The sequence below is a fragment of the Mesocricetus auratus genome, unplaced genomic scaffold, assembly GCF_017639785.1.
Source record: "Mesocricetus auratus isolate SY011 unplaced genomic scaffold, BCM_Maur_2.0 Super-Scaffold_100004, whole genome shotgun sequence".
Taxonomy (NCBI): Eukaryota; Metazoa; Chordata; class Mammalia; order Rodentia; family Cricetidae; genus Mesocricetus; species Mesocricetus auratus.
In genome coordinates this window covers 18,885,678-18,910,085 of record NW_024429189.1, presented here as the reverse complement: position 1 = coordinate 18,910,085, position 24,408 = coordinate 18,885,678, and the positions used below count along the sequence as shown (strand labels likewise).

The 24,408-nt window shown below is 35.6% G+C and overlaps 1 protein-coding gene across 3 annotated transcripts in view; it reads right to left on the bottom strand.

The window, feature by feature from the left end:
- The window catches only part of Epc2 (enhancer of polycomb homolog 2), a 101,641-nt gene that overhangs the window by 17,672 nt on the left and 59,561 nt on the right, over positions 1–24,408 (bottom strand). The window contains exons 1-6 of one of the 3 annotated variants that reach the window (XM_040745316.1): positions 21,811–21,892; positions 19,329–19,474; positions 10,926–11,132; positions 4,257–4,405; positions 3,330–3,462; positions 1,211–1,402 (exon numbers count right to left, since the gene is read on the bottom strand). In XM_040745316.1, coding sequence (XP_040601250.1) covers positions 1,211–1,402; positions 3,330–3,462; positions 4,257–4,405; positions 10,926–11,132; positions 19,329–19,439 — 792 coding nt within the window. In that variant the 5' untranslated portion in view covers positions 19,440–19,474; positions 21,811–21,892. Of the gene's footprint in view, positions 1–1,210; positions 1,403–3,329; positions 3,463–4,256; positions 4,406–10,925; positions 11,133–19,328; positions 19,475–21,810; positions 21,893–24,408 lie in introns of those variants that run through there. The other 2 variants (XM_040745314.1, XM_040745315.1) reach the window with 2 other exon arrangements.

Here is a 24,408-nt window from a genome sequence, read left to right as displayed (position 1 = left end):
GACTTAAGCTTTTAATAATTTCCCATGTGCCTACTATTCATACATCATCCCTTCCATCTTTTCCTCTTTCTTCTGTTTGACTCCAGCAATGCAAAAGTGCTCTCACAATGCTGAATCTCTCCTTGCAGAATCTCTGTTTCCTCTACCTGGAAGAAGTTGATAGATCCACTATTTGTTATGTTTCTCATTTCTTCAAAACAGTCATCCCAGACAAACTGGAAAATTCTTCTGACAAATGTAATGACCGCTTTCATTAAGTAGCTCTCAAGAACATATAAACATAAAGCACATTTTGTGCACTTATTAATACATATAAATGCCAGAATATTATTTAGGGGAGAAAACCCAAGTCAGTGACAGGGTAAAAAAACAATACAGCCACAGGAGGTGCATTTTTATGAACTGGAGTTTAAATGGCTGCAAAAATAAAAGGCTTTACAAGCAGTCCTGCTTTTAAAAGAAAATTGCTTTTAAGTAAACAAAATATTAAAATATGATAGTAGATTCAAGCTGTTACATTATTTTTCTTTTGAATGTTTTAGATCATATAGAAAAAAGAAAAACAGGTTATTGTCAGACCAAGTTAATTTGAAAAGTAATCTGATCCTTTAGTATATAAAAATAAAAACCTTGTTTTAAAAATGCCATTGATGAAATGAAATTAAATAATACTAAATACTTTGCTATGAAGCTATTGAATTTTTGACAAGGAATTTTTCATAAGTTGAAACTCCAATTAGTTCTTATAAATCTTCTTTAAAATGTCATTTACCTAACAAATAAATAAATTTACATTTAATATAAAAACCATTATGTTTGTAGAATATGACAGAAAGCAAACCGCTGGTAAGTATTTATACTCATGTTTAGATGTTTTCAAATACTGACATCGTGGACTCAGTAATGCTATTTCTAAAAGGCTACTTTACAAACAGGAAGACGACAAAGATGCTTGTTTTTATAAAAGGGGAAACCTGAAGCTAACTAACTGTCCCACAGAACACATCTCTATAGCTGACAGAAAATAACAGTAAATACTCTGAGTGGCAACATATGCGTGTATACATGTATACTTATGAAATATGTAGAAAATGTTTTGTTAACACTATGTGAGCGAAGCAGAAGCAAGACTAAAATGCCAATTACGTTGCAAAATACAGCAAATAAAAGAGTAGGAGGACATGTGTTTAAAACAGTTTCAAACAAGCACCTGTGGAAATTCATCTTCATCTGAGCTCTGAAAGTCATATTGCTTAATGTCACTCTTATTGATCACAGGCAATGTCTCAGGAGTGGGCTGCGGAGGAGCTATCACAGCCTCTGCCTTAGGCTTCTTTGGGTACTTCTTCTTTTGACGAACCACGTCAGAAGCCTCTTCTTTCAAAGACAAATGATGAGGGTGCTGTTTACGTGTCGGATTTTCCCCCAAAAGGAAGAAATGAAAATCATTTTAGAAATCATGAAAAACTATGCTGCTCTTTGAAAAACATACACTTTTCTTTAGGAGTTAATTTTAATTACTGTTTTAAGTATGAAAACTTTATTATGGTCATAAACTGAAACATGATTTAGATTTACTTTCTGAAATTTATAATGAAAAATAATTATGGTCTTTAAGTTTGATTTTTATGTATAGTTAAACTGTAATGTTTAGAGTGTTCTATTATCAAACCGTTCAGTGTTTTAAAGTGTTTAAATTTAATTCTTAGTTAAATCCACTGTGTTGGTGAACAAAATTCATTACTTTATTTTAAAAAATAGCTGAATTAGATCACAAACTTATTAATTTAGTTCTACACTTATTTCTAATTTAAAAAATGTCTACAGGTGGTAATCATTTAAGAAAAATAAGCTTATTTTTTACAAGATATAATTATTGCCTTGACTGAACAATAATCAAATGGCCCTCAAGTACCCCAGGGTTCTATGGAGTCCATCTGGCAAGGGACTGACTGAGGGGTTGGGCCTTCCTCCTTTTCACAAAGCAGAGACCTGGTTCTGATTTACATACTGGTTGGTTATGCTTTGATAAAGGTTAGCAGCCACTTTAAAAAATGCTGGAAATGACTGTTCTGACAACAAAGTAAAAACCTTAAAGGTATAAAATTATTAAGGAAATTATATATTGAATCATGTAGCCAAGACATTAAAATTACCTTAGAATGAGAAACAGTGTACATAACAGAAATGCTGTTTCAGGGTCAGATCATAGTGAAATATAAGCTGCTTGACAGAGATGGATAATTGGGCATAGACTATTAGATCAAAAGGAAAACTCCAAATTCTCAGCAATTTTCCATGTTTTAAGGTGGGATGAAAGAAAATTAAATGTAGTAACTCTGTGTGCAGGGTAAGACAACAATGTGTTACACTGTGTCTTTAAATATAATAGGCTATTGTTATTTACTTAGACAAGACTTAAAGTAAGATTCAATGTAATTCTGTCAATAATTATGGGTTAAAATTTTGTATCGCAATGCCTAGTAATCATACTCTTAGGAAACACTCTGACTGATACAAAGTAGATTAAAAATAGCTTTCAAAGTGACATTTTTTGTGCTGATAACTTTTTTGGGCTATCTTTATGAATGTGATTCAAAGGAAATCGGGTGGGTGGGCTAGATGCCTGTGATTAATAAGAACCTGCTGGTTGAACTGACATGAGTTGAATGAGGAGGAGTCACACTGCTCCACATTCTTCCTTGGTGTTTAAATATAATCCCATGAAAAACAATGTTTTTAAAAGATGAATTTTCCACAAACACCCCAAGTCACTTAAAAAATCTTACTGCAGAGTAAGCCTCTACTTACTGTTTAGATGCTTCAGGTCAATGCTTACTTAAATCTAAACTTCTTAAAATTAAAGACTCTATGAATTTTTGCATACTCAAATTAAACAATACTTGAATACAGCAAATGAGCACTAAATAAAAACAATTCTTTAACCTATAAATAAGATGTTCACCAAGGCCAGTTCTTTTAACTACACCATGGTCCAGAATGACTTTCTAAATAAAGTCAATCAAGGTATGTTACTGGCAAATGCTGGTTCTGGCAATGACCCTGTTCTCTAAAGAAGCAGACAGAACATCAAAACAAGGCACTTTGGTAGACATGAACTCAAACTTTAAGTGACACTTACTGGCTATGATCTAGAAGTCACAGAGGTAGTTTTTGAGGGGACTAATAGGTGTATACAAACACCTATCAAAGTGGTGGCATAATAATTAAAACAAAACAAAAACCAACATGCTATTTACTTTCTTCCTTTACCACCATATTATGGGATCAATATTACCACCCATGATTCTCTCCAAAGAATTATTTACCTTAGTTTTACATTCTTGAACTTTGTGATGGTTTCCATTATGAAGAGTTGCTGGTGTGGCATACAACTCTTTTTCTGATCTATTAACTTTCACTTCATTAAGAATTTCACCCCCATAGTCTCCCAGATGATATCTTGAAAAGAAAATGAAGTGTAAGAAAATAAAACAGAGTTTAATGATAAAGAAGAATATATTCAAAACTATGACATTTTAAGTAACTGAATGAGCAAAATAGAACTATTAATTTTGGGGGTTGGGAAGGGATAAGACAGCCTCAAGTGTCCAGATGCCCTCAAACTTGCTTCAACTCCTGATCCCCCCATGCCAACCTCAACTGCTGAAATTACAGGCATGTATCACCAAGCCTAGCTTTAGGATAGCAGATTGTTGTTAAAAGAAAAGTTACAGAATCCAAGTTTATAATGGAGACTCCGTTAAAAACACAACAAACAAGAACTTTAAAAATGCTTAAGGCATATAATACACAAATTTCTCAAATAATGTATTTTATCAAGCATATTGCTTAGAATGTTTACTTCAGCAATCACACAAAATTCCCTAAAACCCTAATGGAACGTCAGTCTATTTAATGCAGGAAAATACTCGTAGATCCTAACTCTGAGGAATAGAAACAGGAAATTTTGCCTTTCAACCATTCATTTCCTATAAATAGAGTTTAACAAAAACCAATATATGGAGAAATGGGCAAGACAATTCCTAGATTTTGTTAAGAAAAGTACAACGATTCTGCCAATATCTAAAAAGATCAAATCCCCCAAATGAATTCTAAACCGTAACAATCTAATTTTAAAAATAACTAGTAACTACAAATTTTAAAAGGGAGAAATGAAATTTTATTACGCAATCTCTATCTATGGTCACAAAGCCTGGCTATCACAGCCCTAGTATGAACAGTCACAATGTTACCTTTTCTCCACGACTTCCAGCGTTAAGTGCAATAATTCCCGTTTGGTTTTCTCTCTTCTCTTAATCATTTCCAAAATTGTTATGGCTCTGCTGAACTCCCGCCTCAGTTTCAGCATCTTTTCATAAGAGGCTTCATCATTCTTACGGTTCTTTTGAAATAATAACAATTTTAGAGAGTAATGAAATTATTCATGTTTCCAGTTTCATTTAACAACCTCTTACTAAATCTCAAGTTAGTAAGTTTTAAATTATTAAAACAAATGAACTAATACCCAAATAGCAATTCCACAAGAATTCATCTGTTTAACTTTGAAAATTCAAGTACAAGCAAATGTTCAGGGAAAATTTTTGTTTGATAACTAATGGTACAGAAAGAATAGTTCCAATGTAGAAAAAAATCCACCTGACACAAGACCTAGTATATAAAAACTATAAAGTCCTCCTTCTGCAGTAACATGTTATCCAATGATAAAAAACAGTTCTACCAAGATCAAGGTATATAAAAAAAATAGCCCACAAGAGTATCTAACCATGTCCAACCAAATCTATAGGTGGGAGCTAAAAGCTTCCCAACAATACAATATATTCAAGAACAATAACAAAACTTCACTTCTAGCAACTCAGAAAACTGAAAACAGTATACTGAGTATCTCAAGAAATGGGATTCTCTCTAGGAAACAAGGAGGACCCTAAGAGAGACATACATGGTCACCCGGAGAAAGGAAAAGGAACAAGATCTCCTGAGCAAATTAGGAACATGGGGGGAGGAGAGAAGGTTAGAAGAAAGAGAAGGGGAGAAGAGGAGGAGAGAGGAGGACATGAGAGAGCAGGATGACACCAACTAACAATCTAAGCAATAGTGGAGAGGCTACCTTAAATGGCCTTCCCCGATAATGAGATTGATGACTACCTAATATGCCTTCACCCAGTAGATGATGGAAGCAGAAGCAGACACCCACAGCTAAACACTGAATTGAACTCTAGGAATCCAGTTGCAGAGAGGGAGGAGTGATGAGCAAAGGGATCAAGACCAGGCTGGAGAAACCCACAGAAACAGCTGACCTGAACAACTGGGAGCTCATGGACCCCAGACTGATAGCTAGGAAACCAGCATAGGACTGATCCAGACCCCCTGAATGTGGGTGTCAGTGAAGAGACCTCAGCAATCCATGGGGCCTCTGGTAATAGGTAAGTATTTATCCCTGGCATACAAATGGACTTTGGGAGCCCATTCCACATAGAGGGATACTCTCTCAGCCTAGACACATGGGGGAGGACCTAGGCCCTGTTCCAAATGATATGACAGACTTTTAAGATCCCCCATGGAAGACATCACCCTCCCTGGGGAGCTGAAAGGGGACAGGGGACAGGGGTCAGGATGGAGGGAGTAAAGGAGGAGGGGAGGGAGAGGGAACTGGGATTGACATGTAAAACTAGCTTGTTTCTAATTTAAATGAAAAATAGAAAAAAAAAAAGAAATGGGATTCGCATGCTTCAACATTCACCTCATTTAAAGGGGAGAAAGATCTAGCAAAAACTTTAGACTTCAAATTATTACTAACTTCTTAGTTGTAAGCATAAAACATAACTTCAAATAAAAGATGACTTTGTTGTAATAAGCAGCATTCATCAGAATATAAAATCACCAATGATGTGTGCTTTAAGTCAAATGTGTTTAATTTATACAGAGCCATATTTAGACAGAACTCTAACACTTCTCAACTGTCAGACTGACCTACACTTAATCTTTTCATTCTTGAATTAACAATTGAATGTAATATTAGAAAGAATCTGAAGAATGCCAATGGTTTCATAATAGATTAAGAATGAAAATATAAAAGCCCTGAGTTTTATTTTTCCTTTTCTGCATTTGGAAAATAATCATTTACTGAATATCATAAATCATAATCCCTTATGGTACTGTATATGGAGTATTTTTAAATGCTAAGATATTATCTTATTTCACCAGAACAAAATTCACCTTTATCTCCCTCCACTGCATTAGCACACTGTGACAAAAGATAGTAGGTAGAGCACAGTTAAAAGCAATTAAGGAGGGTAGACAAGAAACAATAACTTCTAACTAAAAAAAAATCAACATGATCAACAGCAAACATTAAAATACCTTCTATTCTGCCAATACTATAAGTGCTTCCCACACATATATGTATACATATGAGACACAAAGCATCAAAAGATGAATATTCATGAGGCCACACCCACCTAACTTACTCTTCTAAATCTTTTCTTTGTGTCCACTCTACTCTTCAAAACATGATTTATTTTGAAATAATTTCAGACATATAAAGTTACAAAAATATAGCAAGAATGCTTTCCATGGATATCTAACTGGATCTCCCAAAGGTTTGAACTTTAACTAGCTTTTTATCTCTAGTTAGGTATATAAATATACATAATATTGACAGTATTTTCCAAATTTGAGATGAACAAATGTCCTTAAATATTCTAATATGCTTTTACAAAGTCAATGATGCCTTCACATAATCACAGCAGTGATCAAAATCTGGAAACAACAGAATATTAGAGACAGTATTTTTATTTTCAAAATTAATTATTTTGCAAGTTTGACTGTTTCTAGTTGTTATGCTTCTAATACTCCATTATTTGGAAAAGTTCTGTTTTTCTGGGTTCGTCATGATTCCATTTTTTAAATGAGGAGTATTTATTTTTGTAGTGTATTCCTCAATTTCAGTTTCACTGATGTTTTCCCATGATTATATTCAGGTTGCATGTTTTTGACACAACTACCACAGAAATGATACTCATACCCTATCAAGAGCTAGACAACACAATTTGTCCTATAACTGATGATTACTCAATTAAGATGGTGTCTGTTGGGTTTACCAACTAAAACATCATTTTCCCTTTTAAATTAACCTAGCATGCTGCATAATTACATAAACATTGTTTGTCATTAAATTTCCCTCATTAGTTTAATCGTTCTTTAACCTGAGATAATTATTAGCATTGTGGCTGCCAAAAGGTGAAGTTTAAACTGGTTTTGTTGATTTTTTAAAGTTTTGACATCTAAAGAAAAAGATGTAATGAATGAATAAAGAAAAAGTACATATGCATAGTGGAAATTTTTCAGCTATAAAAAAGAAATTATATTTTAAAGAAAATGGATAAAATTGGAGATCATTGTGTTATACGAACTAAGTCAAGACTCAGACAATACTACATTTTCCCCATTTGTAGAATCTAGATTTAAATTTGTATGTGCACAGATGTGTATATGTGTGGTCATGAAAACAGAAAGAGGATGAATAGATCTTGGAGGGGGGTATTAACACATGTGACATGGGCATAAGAGAAGACTGTCGTGGTCTGAAAGGGAGTGACACTATTAGAAGGTGTGGCCTTGTTGGAAGAAGTGTGTCACTGTGGGGGTAGACTTTGAGGTCTCTTTTGTTCAAGCTTCCCTCAGTGTGACTGTTAGTTGACTTCCTGTTGCCTGCAAGATATAGTAGGACTCTCATCTCCTTTGGTACCACGTCTGCCTGCACACTGCCGTGCTCCCTACCATGATAACAAAGTGACCCTCTGAAACTGCAAGCTAGCCCCTTCAATCAAATGTTTTCCTTGTAAGAGTTGCTGTTGTCATGGTGTCTCTTCACAGCAATACTATCTGCAGGTGTTAAGAAGACAGCAGGTGGAGACCAGTGTTTGGAATGGGAGAGGACAGCATAGACATATATGAAACCCATCACTTTGAGTACTGACTTAAAAACATTTATGTGTTCTCATTCTCTATCTCAACTTCACATTTATCCATGTATGGGGCTCATGGACTATTCTGAGTTATGATTCATATTTGATGCTTAAACTTTCCCAGCTGCCTTCAGGTCGGCTCCTGTGCCCAATATGGTTCCAACGTTCTCATCTTTTTGCATAGCAGAATCCTTCTCCCAGGAGTGTCTTTATACTTCCTCAACATTAAAAACAACAGGTTCACACTAATACTGTTTCTATTCTCTTCTAATGGCCTTACTGTGGTAGTATCTTGCTTGTACAAATAAAGTCTGTCTGAAGATCAGAGGACAGAATGTGCCAATAGGTAGCCATAGAGGTCTGGAGATCTGTACAGTTAGACAGGAAGTGAGATGACTGGGCAGAGTGAGGATGCAAGTGGGAAGAAACAGAAACTTGCTCTCTTGTTCGCTGAGATAAAGGTAAAGGTGGCTTTGGCTTGCTCCTTCTCTCTGATCTCTCAGCATTTTCCTCTATATCTGACTCTGATTTTTATTGTTTAGACCAATTAAGAACTCCCTTTTACACCTTATTCTCTAGTTTCTAACAATCTTTATGCCTTTTTATAACTGTCTCTGCTCTGGGCCAACTCATGTTTCTTTTAAAAAACTTTTTCATTTATGTTTAATTTTATCTTAATGATATATGTATGCAGCTACGTGTATATGAGCGAGTGCAGGTGCCCACAGAAGCCACAGGTGTTGAGTCACACTGGAGCTGAAATTATGAGCTGTAAACCAAACTTAGGTCTTCTCTACGAAAAGCCAGTGTTCTTAACTGCTCCATCCATTCAGCTCCTCAGGATTAACTCTTCTTCTCATTGCGGCTATATATTATACTTCTGTACCTACCATCAAATCCCTAGGAAGTGATTTTCAAACTATTGTCATTTGGAGTCAATTGCAGATCTTTTTGTCATGAAAGATGATTCACAGGTGATTGATGTGCACAGGCAGAACTGAGAACCCGGGGGCTTCCGTTCCCACACAATTACTTTTTCTGAGTCAGAGGTAGACAGATGGCACAGGCAATAAATAAGACTGCATCTATGTAGTTAGCATATTAAATACTCATGCTGATTAGGGCTTTCTAACCAGTACATTCAGAGAAGATTATCTGGTGTAAAAATGTCCTAAATATCCAACTTAATTTTAGTTCAGTGAGTTATAGTTAAATTCTAGACTGCCATGTAAACAATAGTCCTTCTAGCCTGTGCACAAGCTTAAGTGTTTTTAAGTTTAATGAGGCAAAGAACGGAAACAGGGTATTGTCTCTGCATGCCCCATCCTGCCCTCCTCCTCTATATCTAGTGTGCAATGTGGAGCACTTTCCCATCTTTCTAATTTTGAAACACAGTAAACGTTTGTTAATAGCACACAGTGCATGGCAGAGATAATCCATTTCGTCTACAATTGAAGAGAAGAATGAAAAACAAAGAGTACTGAAAAGGAAAATGCAGTACCATGGAAAGGAAAGTGAAAATAATGAGCTAGACAAAAGGCAAGAAGCAACATTAGGAAAAATTGGTATTGGTGATTGTGGGGGTGGTGACATGCCTAGTTTAAGAAACAGTTACCAGTAAGTGATTCTCATAATACATTGCTAAAAAAGAATAAAGTTTAACTTTTACAACCTGAATATAACTTAAAAGCAAATAAATCATCAATTTCAAGGATTTCACATCTACTCACTCAAAGTAGCACAGTACTACTTTCCCTCCCAAAAAGATTACTAATGGCCATGTTTATAATGTAAGCCAACTGATGATACTGCTTTTAAACGGCAACTGGTAGTTTGGATTTCCAATGTTGGCAAGTCCCTTTCTTCACAGCCAGTCCACAGTTACTGTGTTCACAAACTTAGCTCATCTTAATCTTTTTAACTAAGATGTTACAACCTCAAAATCCTTGATTCTTCTCAGTTCAGACTAAACTGAGAAATAGGTCTGTGCTAGTGACAGCTATATATTCTTGGGAAATCCATTCTTTCATGTTTAGGAAAATCACATTCATAATAAAGACTAATACAAAAATTCTAGTTTATTAGCTAATAGGAGAGTTTTTCCTAAAACATACAAATCCCTGCATCTGCTATACTTCACAGCTGTTAGTGTAACAGCTGACAAAGATAAGCTTTCAATATTAGCAGAAACAATAATCCACAGAAAATGCTACATTCCACATTATAATTCTTCAGCTTTTAACTTCAGTGTTCCTGTTTCCTTGTGAGGTTAACAGAATATGATACCATGCATAGTATTCATTGTTTCTTATGATAAATGCAAGCCAGCGAACAATCCCCTGGAACAATGCTTCCATTTTATCCTATGTCATATCATTCCACAGCATGAAATTTTATTTCTCTTAAATTCTGGCTCACACTTTTGGAATTCAGATGTAAACATGTCTGTCAATTTGAAATCTGACACAACTGACAATTAAGAAAGTGGGAAAAAGATGCCACTACTACTTCTGGTGATTTCCAGAGCAGGTTTGAAAAAGAACTCTTCTTGCTTCCTTCAAGACCATAAACTTAGAGACAACAAGACAATTTTCATTTGCAAGAACAAGAATACCATTTCAAAACACCTCAGTAACCGACAAGCAAAAGTCATGTTCAGATGCTTAGCTTCTTAAATAGAAGAGATTCATGAGTGCATGTATAGTTCACTGAGGAACTCAAAACCTGTGAGCACATAGAACTCTACCTACAGTTACAACTCCAAGTCTAAACTAGTTACTGACAGACTGCTAAGGCAAGCATAACAAATACTGTAAACACATGGCCAAAAGAACAACTGAAAGTAGGTTTTCAGGGCATCGGTGTCACTGTGTTCAAATGATGAATGATAGTAAACACTATCAAGCTACATTCAATCAGATACAATGCGGACATTACCTTCCGAGTCTGCATTTTCTCTGTTCTCCTCCGAAATGCAACGTAAGGATCATTGTTAGTAGAGCCATCTCTCTTCTCTTGCTTAATCTGGGGGATGAGTGATGGCCCCCTGCAGTTTTTCCGTTTTCTCACCCAGTAGTCATATACAGCTTTAATAAGGTAATCGTCTTCATTTAGCAGCAGTTTTGCTTCTTGAAGTGTTACAAGCTAAACAGAAAGCACAAGACGTCACCAAGAGCAAAAATGAGAAAGAAATCAGATTAAGCTACAGCAACTGGAGAAAATGTGATCCATTTAAATAATTACACTTAGATAGTGGTGTGGCTGGTGAAGACCTAGTTCTATTTACTCTAGCAAAAAGATTCAGAAGTTGGGATGTTATTTTTAAAAATCAGTTATTTTGCCCAGGGAAGTAATACTATTTAAAATATTGATAAGAGGCTGGGGAGATGGGGTTCAGTGAGGAACTACAACTAAAAAGGTGGAGAGTCACTGAAGAAGAAAGCAGGTGCTAACCTCTGGACCACACACAAGCATGCATGCACGCATGCAAGTATTTAATGAAGTTGGATGAGTGATACTTGGAAAGACTACCACTGATATATTTTGTGTAAATGCTGGGGTAGAAGATACCTACAAGCCTTCAAACTTTCTGTATTAGAAGATTCTACTCCATTTGAAGTTGACTAGTTACAAGTTTATTAGCATCTATCTGTTTCATTTTGAGTAGAAACTAGAAGATAAGAATTTCTTTTTATCCACTTTTAAAATATACTGTAACTCATTATCACTATTTTGAAACTGATAAATAAAAGGACAGGTTTCAACATTATGCAATTTTGAACCCCTTATATGAAATACATATAAAAGTAACCACACTAGTTTAGCTGGCTAATGCTAGAAAATTTTTATTCTCAATACCCCCTGGTTCAAGATACTGTCAAATAATGCTGATGTACCTCAAAATAAAATGTATGAAAATTTGTTTAATCATATCCACTGCCTTGCTGCTTGAGAAGGTCAGACCAGTCACTTTTTAGCAGGATGTAATGTGGGTGTCTGTTACTTACAATGAACTCTAAATTATAGAAAACTATCATAGAAATTTAAAACTGGGACGCCTTGCTGAAGTGATGCCACCCAAGCCACTTTAGAGAAGAGCCATTTGTCACAAGTTGAGACAGAACCTAAGACATATTCCATACAAATCAGAAATAAGTATAAAAATTTCTTACTAAAATTATGCACTGATTAATGTTATATAAAGTCTGAAAAAGACACGACTCAATAAATTTCTCAAGTGAGTTACAGAATAAATGTACTGATCACTGAACTCCCCAAATCTCTATCTATGTAGTGACTTTTTCAGTTGACTAATTGATCTGTTATAATTTGGCTGCCCTGACACACACACACATCCTCCTCTCTTCCTATGCTACAACTGGAAGTCTAAACTAATTATGTTCAAGTTGCTAGGACAGGCAAAATAAATACTGTAAACACACGGTTAAAAGATCAAATGAAGAATAGGCTTTCAGCAGGTCATCAATGTCACTGTGTCCAAAGACTAATAATGACAGTAAACACTACCAAGTTCTATTCAATCAAACCATTAAAACCTTTCTGCAGCACTTCAAGGCTTCCCAGCCTTAAAAATGACATGATCTTTTTCTAATTTAGAGTTCATTGAAAGCAACTTACACAACCACTATATGCTGCTAAAATGCTAACTGACTGGTCTGATCTTCTCAAGAAATAAGGCAATGTGTTTTATTAAGCAAATTTTATACATTTTATTTTGAGGTACATCAGCATTATGCTGGCTGAATTCACAAAGGAGAAATAAACCCTTTAATGCCTATGTCAGAGCTCTTATGGAAAGCATTTGTCACAGACATAATAGCATCTTAAACCAGGGGAGTGTTATTGGGTTTACTTTTATATATGCAATTCATACAAGGAAGAGAATATACTGATAATTCACCTCATGTATTCTAGTCCACATGACGACTAAGTATAAAAAAAGGACTAGTATTTCTAACCACGATCTTTTCTTAAAATTATTTTTAAAATTATGCTTATTTAACTCATCTGAATGTATATAAGTGCAGGCCTGTGCATGCCACAGCTCCTGTGTAGAGGCAGAGGACAGTTTTCAGGAGTAGATCTCAACTTCTATCTTGCTGAGGCGGGGTCTTATTTCTGCTACTGCACTGTGAACTCTAGGTTAGCTTACACGTGAACTGCTAAGCGATTCTCCTCTCTCTCTCTCTCTCTACCTGCCATCCTATGAGTACTAGGATTACAGATTTAGGCCACTGAATCCGACTTTTTGTATGAGTTCTGAGAACTGAATTCAGGCCTTCAGGCTTACTGTTGCTTTTACCTGCTATCTTATCGTCCTGACCCTCTAAACACAATCTTAGGTAGCTTCAAATTATTAAAGGTTCTTGCAATGGTAATATAGATTACTAAAGTCTGCAAAAAACAGGACTAGAACAAGAACTGAACTTTCTGTCTGATTTCTTTTTTGCACATCTATGTGCCCTTGGGAGGGTGTAGTAAATTGAATTCAGGCCCTAAGACAGGCTAGATGAGCACTCATCTACTGACCTACACAATTATAGTTCAGGACAGACTTCCTGAAATTCTAACCTCATACTGACATCACAGCATCTTTGGCAGCTCTTGTATTCTAGAGGCCAGGAAAAACAATGCTATGCTATGCTATGCTATGCTATGCTATGCTATGCTGCATTTGTGTCAGCTGTTTGATCATTGTGTTGCTGATATTATTTTTGCAATCTTTGCTAATTAAGTCAAGAACTTAGTCTAATTTTAGAGTGAGGAGGAGAACAAGAGCTCTTTTCCAGTCAGCAGAGCACTAGTGAGATTCTTATCCCACACCACACTGTGACTACTTCCTATGCCCCTGCATGTGCCAGAGGACTAAATGACTTCCATTTACCCTCCTTTCTGGTGCTCTTTGCTCCAGGTTGCAATGTCTTTTTTGTCTCCCGAAATATCCTATATTACAACTAATAATTTAACATATAATTTATAGTTAAATATTGTGACACTTTTCCAATGTCAGCTATATTTACCAAAAATCAAAACCCCATGACATTTATCTGCTGGCTTGTTTGCTTATGTGTAGTCCTGGTTTACATTCTGCCTCAGCTCCTGTGCTACCATTACAGACAGGCATGATTATGCTGGGCTTTTTCTACCACTTTGAAATAATTTTTAAAAACTCTGTCACTTAGCATGCGTTTTATTTACTAAAAAGCAGTAGAAGCCAATAATGACTGGAGAAAAGGTCTGTAGTAAATGTGTTACTTCTGAGACAGCTTTCGGCTGTTTGGTCCTCTGGGCATCAAGAGACAGGAGATGCTCCTTACCATTGTGCTTTCCTTCCAGACCACTACAAGCTCTGTGGTACCAAGGACCACTTAGATTGCTGACAGACAAAAACCCCAGGCCTTGCAATGCCAATATATTTTGAATAAATAAATGAATTACAAAAGAAAATTTAAAGGTTTTTAAAAAATTATTTACAGAAGTCAATTAGGCAAAAGGGAAATATTATCAGCTCACCATTAGCTGTGGAGAAAGGGAAAATAAACTAAGTTACATTCTCTAGCTAAAGAAACTCATAAAATGGAAACAAAATCAAGGCAAACAAAAAGCTGAAAGAGAATCTGGGAACTTTAGGATAGAGTATGGGTGAAATCAGATATAGGCAGAGTACAGAAACTCTTCACCTGAGAGAACTTGCATTTCTTTTCTGTGAGAGTGACTCTGCTATAGACCATCTTTGTCTTACCTTTCCTCTTTCAAATCTGCTGGTTTACAAATAATTGTAATCATCTACATTACAGTGTTAAATGGTACTTTTTCGCCTGATGTTCTTCAAGAATGAGTAACAACAGTTGGTTTACAATGGACATAGTGAAGGAGTGACATGATTTTATGTAGATAACACAATGAACATTTTTACTTATCAAACAACTCCGGATTTACAGTGCCACACAAGTATGGAAAGCCAATGTGAGGAAAAAAAATATCAGCATTCAATTAAGCAGAAATATACACTGTAACACAATGAGTATTCTACATGTATTAAATTGAAGAAAAAGCATTACTTTTATCAAGGGCCCAGAAAATGGAAAAGGTTTTCAAACTATAGTATTGAAGATTTGATAGAATCACAAAATCTCAGAGACAGAATCCTCGAAAAAGCATTGTCATATCAGCCATGTACTATTTTTCAAAGGACATGTGTCCAAATAAAAAAGACTTCAGTTTCAATTCTAAGCCTATTAATGCCACAGCTAAATAACATAATATGGTCCTTGTTCATAGGGAACCAAAACTAATCCATTAAAATTCATACAATTGCCAAGCCTAGTGGCAAACACCATAATCTCAACAGTTAGGAGGTAGGCATGAGGATTAGGAGCACCAGGCTAGCCAGATCTACATGAGAACCCTGTCTCAAAACAAGAAACCAACTAGTCAAACAAATAAGCAAACAAAGAAACAAAGCACACTATTCCACTTATCTCCCTATTTGAGATAATTACTAAAGAAATATCTGTGAACCCATTCTTTCATTCAAAGCTTTCACTACAGTTTTCGTTTAGGAAAAAATTTTCCCTAGCCACATACTGAAAAAACTGCTGATGTGCTAAAACCAACCTCTGCAGCAATGTGAACAACACTGGTTTTCCAGTGATACAAAGTTAAAACAAACCTGGGTATACCAATACTTTGAGCTGTACTGGAAATTATAAACACTAGACTTGAGTTACTGAGGAGTTGGGAAGATAGCTCTGCTGCTCTCCTGTGGACCCTAGTTTGTTTCCCAGTGCTGGCATGGCGGATCACAACCACCCCTAACTCCAGTTCCAGTTGATCCAACACCCTCTTATGTCTGCAGGCACCAGGTACATGCATGGTGCACAAACTAACATGCAAGCAACACTCTGTGCTCATAAAATTTTAAATTTGTCTCTTTCATTGATTTGATAACATATATGTACTAAAACTATCACAGCATTTAATGCGACTATTTAAAAACTGCTTTTTGGAAACCAGAGAGGACCAGACAACAAAATAGCCCTTTATCAACATGTTTTTCTTGAAAAAGAACTATTTAACTATTCAGGAGGCTCTAGGAATCGTCCCAGGAAGATGCCACAGCTCTAGCTGCCCTAGTATTTCTAATCTTATAGATTTTGGCAGGAATCTAGCACCAGAAAAACAGAACTGATGAAAATCCTGGAACTTCATTATAGATTTTGGCTGAGTGGAAGAGCCAGGATAGAAGTTAATGTGGCTACTTTTTCAGGCTTTGGTGATGATAGACATTAAGCAACTGTGAAATGTTTAGTAAAAAACCATCACACTGGGATTTAAGACTATTGTTTATTAAAACCACAGTATTGGAAATGCAGACTTGGCCTTCTAGGCAAAGGACACAGGGCATTGGGGGATCAGAGAGGAGTTGTATATGTGGAGTCTGATGGAAGACCGTCTTTAGCAAAAACCATCTAACATTTTTTTTCTTTTTCTTAAAGAAAGGTTTTTAATAAAGTGACTAGCAGAACAGAAGCACAGATGAGAGACAAAAAAATGGAAGAGGTAGAAAAGACAATATGATACTTTGAACAAAATCACTGATTTCATTTAGTGTATACTTGGTTGTTGATGGTTATAAAGAGGCCAATCATTAAGTACAATGCTGGTCAACTGGATGAAAGACAATGCCCTTAATGTAGAAAGAAAGGGAGATCTAAAGAATGGATTTGGGGAGGGGGGGGTTGAAAAACGATGAATTTGAGAATTCTGCTATGTTAGAAATGTTTTAGAGCTTAGCAGGTACAAACAGAATTGAGGGTCAGCAAGGAAATGAGGATAGAGAAATAAAACCAGAAGGGATAAAGCTGTTTAAGAATAACCCTGGAGACAGTTTTAAGATAAAGAGAAGAACTTAGTAGTAGTGAAATTTTTTACCATGCACAAGGACCTGGGATCAATCTCTTGTACTACAGAGGGAAAAAGGATAGGTGAACACAGCAACTGGTAACAGGTCTCAGAAATCACTTCATTGCCATGATCTTCAGACAGAAGCAGAAACTTTGCACCTCTTTTTATGGTTTTCCCTGTATTAACCTAATAAATACTAGTTTACTACAAACTCAATCCTCTGCCCTGTGATACCATGCCAGCCCCCAAAAGGTAAAATAAGAATTAATGGATCAGGGAGCTAGGAGGAGGACAGCCAGCCTTTTGGGGCCTGTAAATCCTTAATTCTGCTGACAGGATCTTATCTCAGTCATCTGATGACAGTGCTGTCATTATTTCTTCAGTGCTATCATGTCTTCTAGCAACTCATCTGAAGGCCTAGAATCTCATTCCCAAGCAAAGAGAAAAAAGATGGCACTGAGCACGTGTACATCGTGAACTGCCAGGTGTGTGCCCTTTTGTTTACCCTGCTCCTACTTGAATAATAAGCTGCACAAAGGTAGAGTTTGTTCATCTGTCTCATTCAGTGTTATCAATTTTTTGCCTAGACAACAAGAAAGTAAGTCATTCATTCAACAGGGAACACAAGATTTTTGATGCTATTATCTCAGCCATACCAAGTGGATTTATAAGCCATTATAGAAAACAGAATAAATTCCAAAGGACTAGCCCAGCCTAGATTTTCTGGGAACATTTGTACATGAAAGGACCCCAGAAACTGTTTGATACCAGTGGATATAAACTCAGGGCAAACTGTGAACACCTCTTAAAACATGGTCTCATATCTTCTAGGCTAGTCTTAAATTTGCAATGCTGTCAATCCTTGAATCTGTAATACTTGTGACTACCTCTGAAAAGCCAGGGTTACAGGCACATGACACCACACCTTGTTATATGGCAGTACTAGGGATCAAATTCTAGGCCTTGAGCATGCTTGGCAATCACTTTACCAATTGAGATTCAGCTCTAGTCTCAAAGTATGCTTCTTTTGATAGAACACTAGGTATTATTTCAATCAAAACAAGGATAAGATTGGCTAACAGTACAGGCAAGTACTTTTCCAATGGAAAGGCTATGAAATGTTATAAAGAGCTGATAATACCTTAGAGCAGTGGTTCTCAACCTTCCTAAAGCTTTGACCCTGTAATACAGTTCCTCATGTTATGGTGAGCCCCAACCATAAAATTATTATTACTGCTTTGTAACTGTAATTTTGCTACTGTTATAAACTGCAATGTAAATATCTAATACATGGGGCATCTAATATTCAACCCCCAAACAGGACATGTCCCATAGGTTGAGAACTGCCTCCTTAGAGATTTAAAGAATTTAAGTTGTAAGGGGAATTAATTTTATAGGTAAACTGGTGAGAAAAATAAGAACCTATTGTATAGTTTATTTGCAATTTTGTTACCCTAGCTTCCTTATAAATTAGCAAATTAATATACCACACAGGTACACCAAAAGTAATTTTTAAAATAGTTCATTTAAATATCTGGTTATGCAACAACAACCCTTTATTATAGAAAGCTTGTAAGACAAAAAATAGCATAAAGAATACAAAAATCCCCAATAAATTCAGCATCCAAATACAACCATTGTTGGTATTGTGCTGTATCTTCTTTTTCTAAATGTAAATGTGCTTTATCTAAACCTCGGTTTTCTCAGTAAATTCTATATCCTGTTTTCAAAACTTAGTATCATGTAATAAACAATGTCCTATGGTATTAGTCACTTACAAACTCATTATTATAATGCCTGTATTATAAACCATCACACAAGCAAATGTCTCTCTTAATTGTGTTGGGCAAGGGAGATGGTAACTGATCTTACACATGTTTAGACACTTAAAACCTCCTGACAAGTGCCATTGAATTCTTTCTAGGAAGGCAGTTACTATCTTAAATCCCTTGAGAGATTTTTGAAACAGCTCGCTAAAGAAAATTCTTGATTACTTTGTGAATACTTTTCTGTAACTCAGCATTTTGAGTTATTAAAACTTAAAACTCATTAAACATAGTGGAAACTTAAAATAAATTTGGGTAGCTGAACAAGATTTAAGACAAGTATCTCAGAAACCCAACTAAACAAAATTAGCTACTGAGATATCAAGAACACAGCAACTATGCAAAGGATCAAGGCACCATAACACTATTCTACCATATGGGAAAAAGTCAGAACATTATTCTCTATGTTCCTATTCAGAAAAGGAAGAAGTATGTGGCTCATACAGAAATTCTAGGGTTTAAAAACAAAAGGAAAGAAATTCAACAAACATTAAATGCAGTACATTCAGACAATATAGTTAGATGAGGAGATGCAAAGGTATTAACTGGGTTAACTATAAAGAAACACTTTTGCATGGTACAGTACCTGGTTAGAACTGGCTTTCTCCAGTCTGTCAATCATAATTTCAAATTGCAAAGGCTTAATTTCCATCTTTCTGTTAAGTCTATTTAATAATGTCTCATCTTCTGAATCCATATCATAATCTGGTTGCTCGTTGTCTAGGTTAAAAGCTAGAAGAAAAAAAAGAATAATTCTTCAAACTGAGTTGAAATTATGAAGTTATACCCACAAAACTTAGTTTGAAACTATGCAAAGGCAGGCATATTGTTCTACACATGATTTAAAGTTTGACAGAATAAAAACATCAACTGAGAAAGTATTTTTTAAAGTATCCCCAAAATATAAAATCATAGTTATAACAGAGATGCACACGCTAGTGTGGTAACATAGGAACTATGAAAGAACATTAAAAACCCATAATTAAGCTTAGCATACAGCATATAATGCAAATTGATGAAGATAAGATGTAAAATAAAACTATTTTTAACGGTGTTAGAATGGCAGGCTAGTAACAAAACAAATTAAGGCTAATTCCTACTCTTACTATAAAGCTGATAATGACATATCTCATAATATTTTTAAAAATCCAGATACACTAAAATGCAAGAAAAAATTGCAAAAGGAAAATATATGGATAGTTTTAAATTCAAACACCATAAAAACTAACTTAAAATACTTGACTATATAAAAATTTAAATTTCTACATGTAAAATTTTATAAATCAACAAAGAGCTAAGGGGAAAGGAACACATAAAGGACCACTTATGATTTCTCAGAAATGTAAGAAAAAAAACTGATACCTTAAAAAAAATTGGCAAGGAATTTTTGGTGGAGAATAAATACCAATGGATGTTTATATATGCAAATTAGGCAGACAGACACAGATCTAAAAGTTGATATGAAGCTATTTGGGAATGTGAGGAGGAAATTGTAAGATGGTATTTATGCTCTCTGACTTGGTAATTCGGTAACTTTTAAATTTACATAGAAAAACTACGTAAAGGATGGTAGTGACACCATGAGAATTTAAAAAATGCAAAATAAGAGGTCTGTAGAGGAAGAGAAATGACTGTGTGTACATGCTAGAATGTTAACCAAAGCCCAGGGTGGCAATGGGCTGTGAGCACTCACGATGGGGGTGAAGCTGTACAGCGTGAGGCAGAAGGACAAGGTGGAGACAGGACACCGCTAGGTATATGTACATATGCTTTAAGTGCAGAATACTTTGAAGGGAAAAAGAAGAAACTGCTGATAATTCTCTACTTCTGCTCAGGAGGGGCTATCAGGACAGGAGTTTAAGAATGGAAAAAGGAATACCAATTTTCTGTCTGATATGCACTCTTGAACATTTAAAAATGTCTACATCTTTACTGAAAAAGCTAAATTGCACAAATGCATATTAAAAATACGTGGTAAGAGTTTAGAACAAAGCAGTTAAAAAAAAACAACACACCAGTCACCAGAGTGCTGGTTATTTAATGCTGCCTGCATATGAAGGTGGACCCATACGTAACTATCCTCCATACCTGTACAGTTCACAGATTCAAGCATGAAATTTTTTTTTTTTCTCAAGACAGGGTTTCTCTGTGGCTTTGGAGGCTGTCCTGGAACTAGCTCTGTAGACCTGGCTGGTCTCCAACTCACAGAGATCCTCCGGTCTCCTGAGTGCTGGGATTAAAGGTGTGCGCCACCCCTGGCTGGCTCAAGCATGACATTCTTAAGGGTAATTCCCAATAGTGACAAGAGAAACAGGTGTATGTTTATTAACTTTAGTAAAACCAGTTACTACAGGTAAGATATGAACTCTAATTCATTCTTTAAAATATTTTACCATAAAACAACAATAAAAATAAATGTTAGCCAATATTTAGATACACTTTTATGCCAATTACTATAGGTCAGGTAATGGCTAATGTGCATTATGCCTACTAAGCTGACTGTCTAACCCTCTCTATGTAGTAGATATTTTATGTCCCAATGAGTCTCAGATTCTGAAATTTCATAATGCTAGTGTATTTAACTTATACTGCATCCTACACAATGAAGCTAGAAAGTCAGGAGTTCTATTGGTGAACTTACAACATATTATTTTATACTTATGATTGTTTTAAATATATACTTGAAAGTTTTCAAATGTCATTTTTAGTCTTTTATAATTATTTTTAATTACATGACTATCACTTATTCACAAGAATGTTTTCAAAAAGTCAATCCTATCCATATCAAACTCAATGAGAGACATTATAGAGCTTAAATTACTAATTTCTTCCATAAAGAAATGTTTTTAATAGCTGCACACGATGAACACCTTTAGTATGCAGACTAATAACAACCAGGAAGCTGATACAAATAGAAGCTATTTTAAAGAAAGACTTTCCTAACTGCTAAGCAGCATTAACCCAATAGGTTACTTCCCACAGTAAACGGAAATTCCCAAAAGTTCAAGGGCAAAGCTATACATAAAATTTGCACGATCATCTTGCCACACCTACCTAATCTTACTCACCTCTTGTTCCTCCACCTCCTATCTGCTCTATCTTCTTACTCTAGTCTGACAAAAGCCAGCACCCCATTTGTGAGGCAGGGGAAAGGACAAGAAAAGCTGGGAAATAGTTTAGAAAAATTAATGGTGAGAATTGACAGATCTGACAATAGGCTAAATTAGAATCAGGGCAAAGACTAGCTTAAACTCGCACTATAATTATTCTAGCACTACCTTTCCCCCTTTTATTTGAAAACTATACAAGCATCTTTAGAGACTCAGACTTGCTGCTGTTTCCAACCCAGGCACAGGTGTTTCAGCATTCTGTTTCCCTCATATATGGGTTCTTTATGTTATCATATAAAAAGGCAGACTCTCCTGTGGAAGCTGTCACTGCTTTCATCGTACTTATATACCTCTACAGAGAACTTGGGGAAAGTGAGTATTAAATGCCATTGGCTAAAACAAGCATTTGTTAAATATGGTATAAGAGGCTCTTTTAAACTATAAGCAGAATATTTTTAATTTATTGATAACTCAGTTTTTGAAATCCAGAAAACATCTTTTCTTGCTACACAGCAAGTGATATAAACAATGTCAGGTGTTGCAGGCCAGTCAAACAAAAAAAAGTAAAACACCCTATACATAAGAAAAGGAAGGGTAGATGTCACTGGCCCAGTAATGAGTAGTATAGTAGTGTTTTCTAATGAGGTTTTAATTAGAAAGTCTTTAAGACACATATTTTTTCTCACCTTCTAATACTACTTTAAGTATTGTTAAAATATATCTGTTTCTCAGTTTTATAGAAGAAAATATAGTATTTTAAGCAGCCAATATTTTCTGCTACTCCTTTTTAACTGTTGACTCCAAAACATTCTATTTTCTATAATTTGGTCTCCACCTCATGGCCTTTAGACAACACCATCAATTCTAGTTTATTTTACTCACCTACTTATGTTCTTCTTTTATGTACACTGGAATGCAGTACCACATGTAGCATACTGAACATAGGAGTGTTTAAAAATCAAGGCTTTACAAATAACAAAGCCCATACTGATCACTTCTCTACTTCTTTGTGAATTCAAAACTTTACACAAAAACCATCTTTATATGTAGGAATTTGTGTGTATGTATTTGTATAGATGTATACTTTGCCCTGGACCCTTACACAGTTCTGTCTGATACCTTTTCATATGTAACTGTACCACAGATGAGCAACTCACTCATATAGTCAGAGTTTAAAGTATATACAACAGATTTCCTCTAACAAAACATGAAGTTAAATAAGACAGAAAGATCATGATGCTTATCTCAAAATTCCATTCTGACAAAAGCCATTTTTATTCAAATGGAAAATCATTAGAGCTGATGAGAATGAAGTGAAAATTAACAATAACTTTCAGAATTATAGAGGACCTGAATTAGCAGGCAAGAGAACACGGAAATAGACAGCATGATTCAGTACCCTTCCCCCTTTGTATCTAGGAGTAAGCTAAAACAAGTTACCTTCAAAGGGGATGAATGTGTGTCTGAAAACAAGAGGACTGGCTGGAAGTCTTTACATAGATAAACAGACTGTGTTTTCCTTCAGGGCAGCTAGAGAAATACTACGGTCTCAAACATCAACCTGACAGTTGATTTACAAAGGCTTCTTCAGAAAACTGTGGACTACAACACTAGTGTATCAAAGGCAAGTAGAGGTGCCGTATCAGTGGAGGTAAGACACAATGAATTGTCTATCTATCCGACCACAGCTACTGTACTCTGCTAAGCACCCCTCAACTCAGTCACTCAGGAATAAGACCAAAGAATCCTTCTGTGGAGAGCTGACAGATTGAAAACACCATCAGTTACATGATCTTACTCAAATATCAATTCAGTAGTTCAGCTTTTTAAACAAAAACAAACAGCAGGAAGGATTTTAGGGGAAACAGTGCAAGGAAAAAAACCCCAATATATTCTGAAAATTATTAATGAAACAATAAAACAGGAACAAAATACTATAGAAAAAGAAACACATGTATAACAATTTTCAAATTTGTTGAAGAGATGCAATTCCCACAGACACATGATTTGTTAATAGCAACACTGAATGTTAAAAGATACCATGTTCAAATTTCTGAAGGATGATGGTTTCCAAATTAAAACTTAATTTCAGACGTGCAAAGGCTAAAACAAAGTTCACCTGCTATGTATATTTTCTTAGGAAGCTGCAGGAAAATATGTCCTTTAAATGGAGTAAATCTAAAACGAAGAAAACATGACCTCCAAGAACTGGAAACAAACACATGAAAGAAGCAAGAAAATCCCCAGGACGATGAAAGATAAGCATGCACCTAGTCTAACAACAGCTAATCCATAGAGCAGCCAAACAAACAGCTCCAGCTAGAAAGGTCCACAGGAGAGCCAGTAGACTCAGCCACTCTTGGAAGATGCTGTGAAACTATCCTGCCGAAGAGTGTGTGACAAATGTAAGCCAGAAACTGTCATAGTCAGGGTTTCTATTACTTTGATAAAAACACCATGATCAAGAGCAACATGGGGAGGAAAGCATTTATTTTAGCCTACAGTTTATAGTCTGTCACTGACGGGGGTTAGGGAAGGAACTAGGCAGGGGCTGAT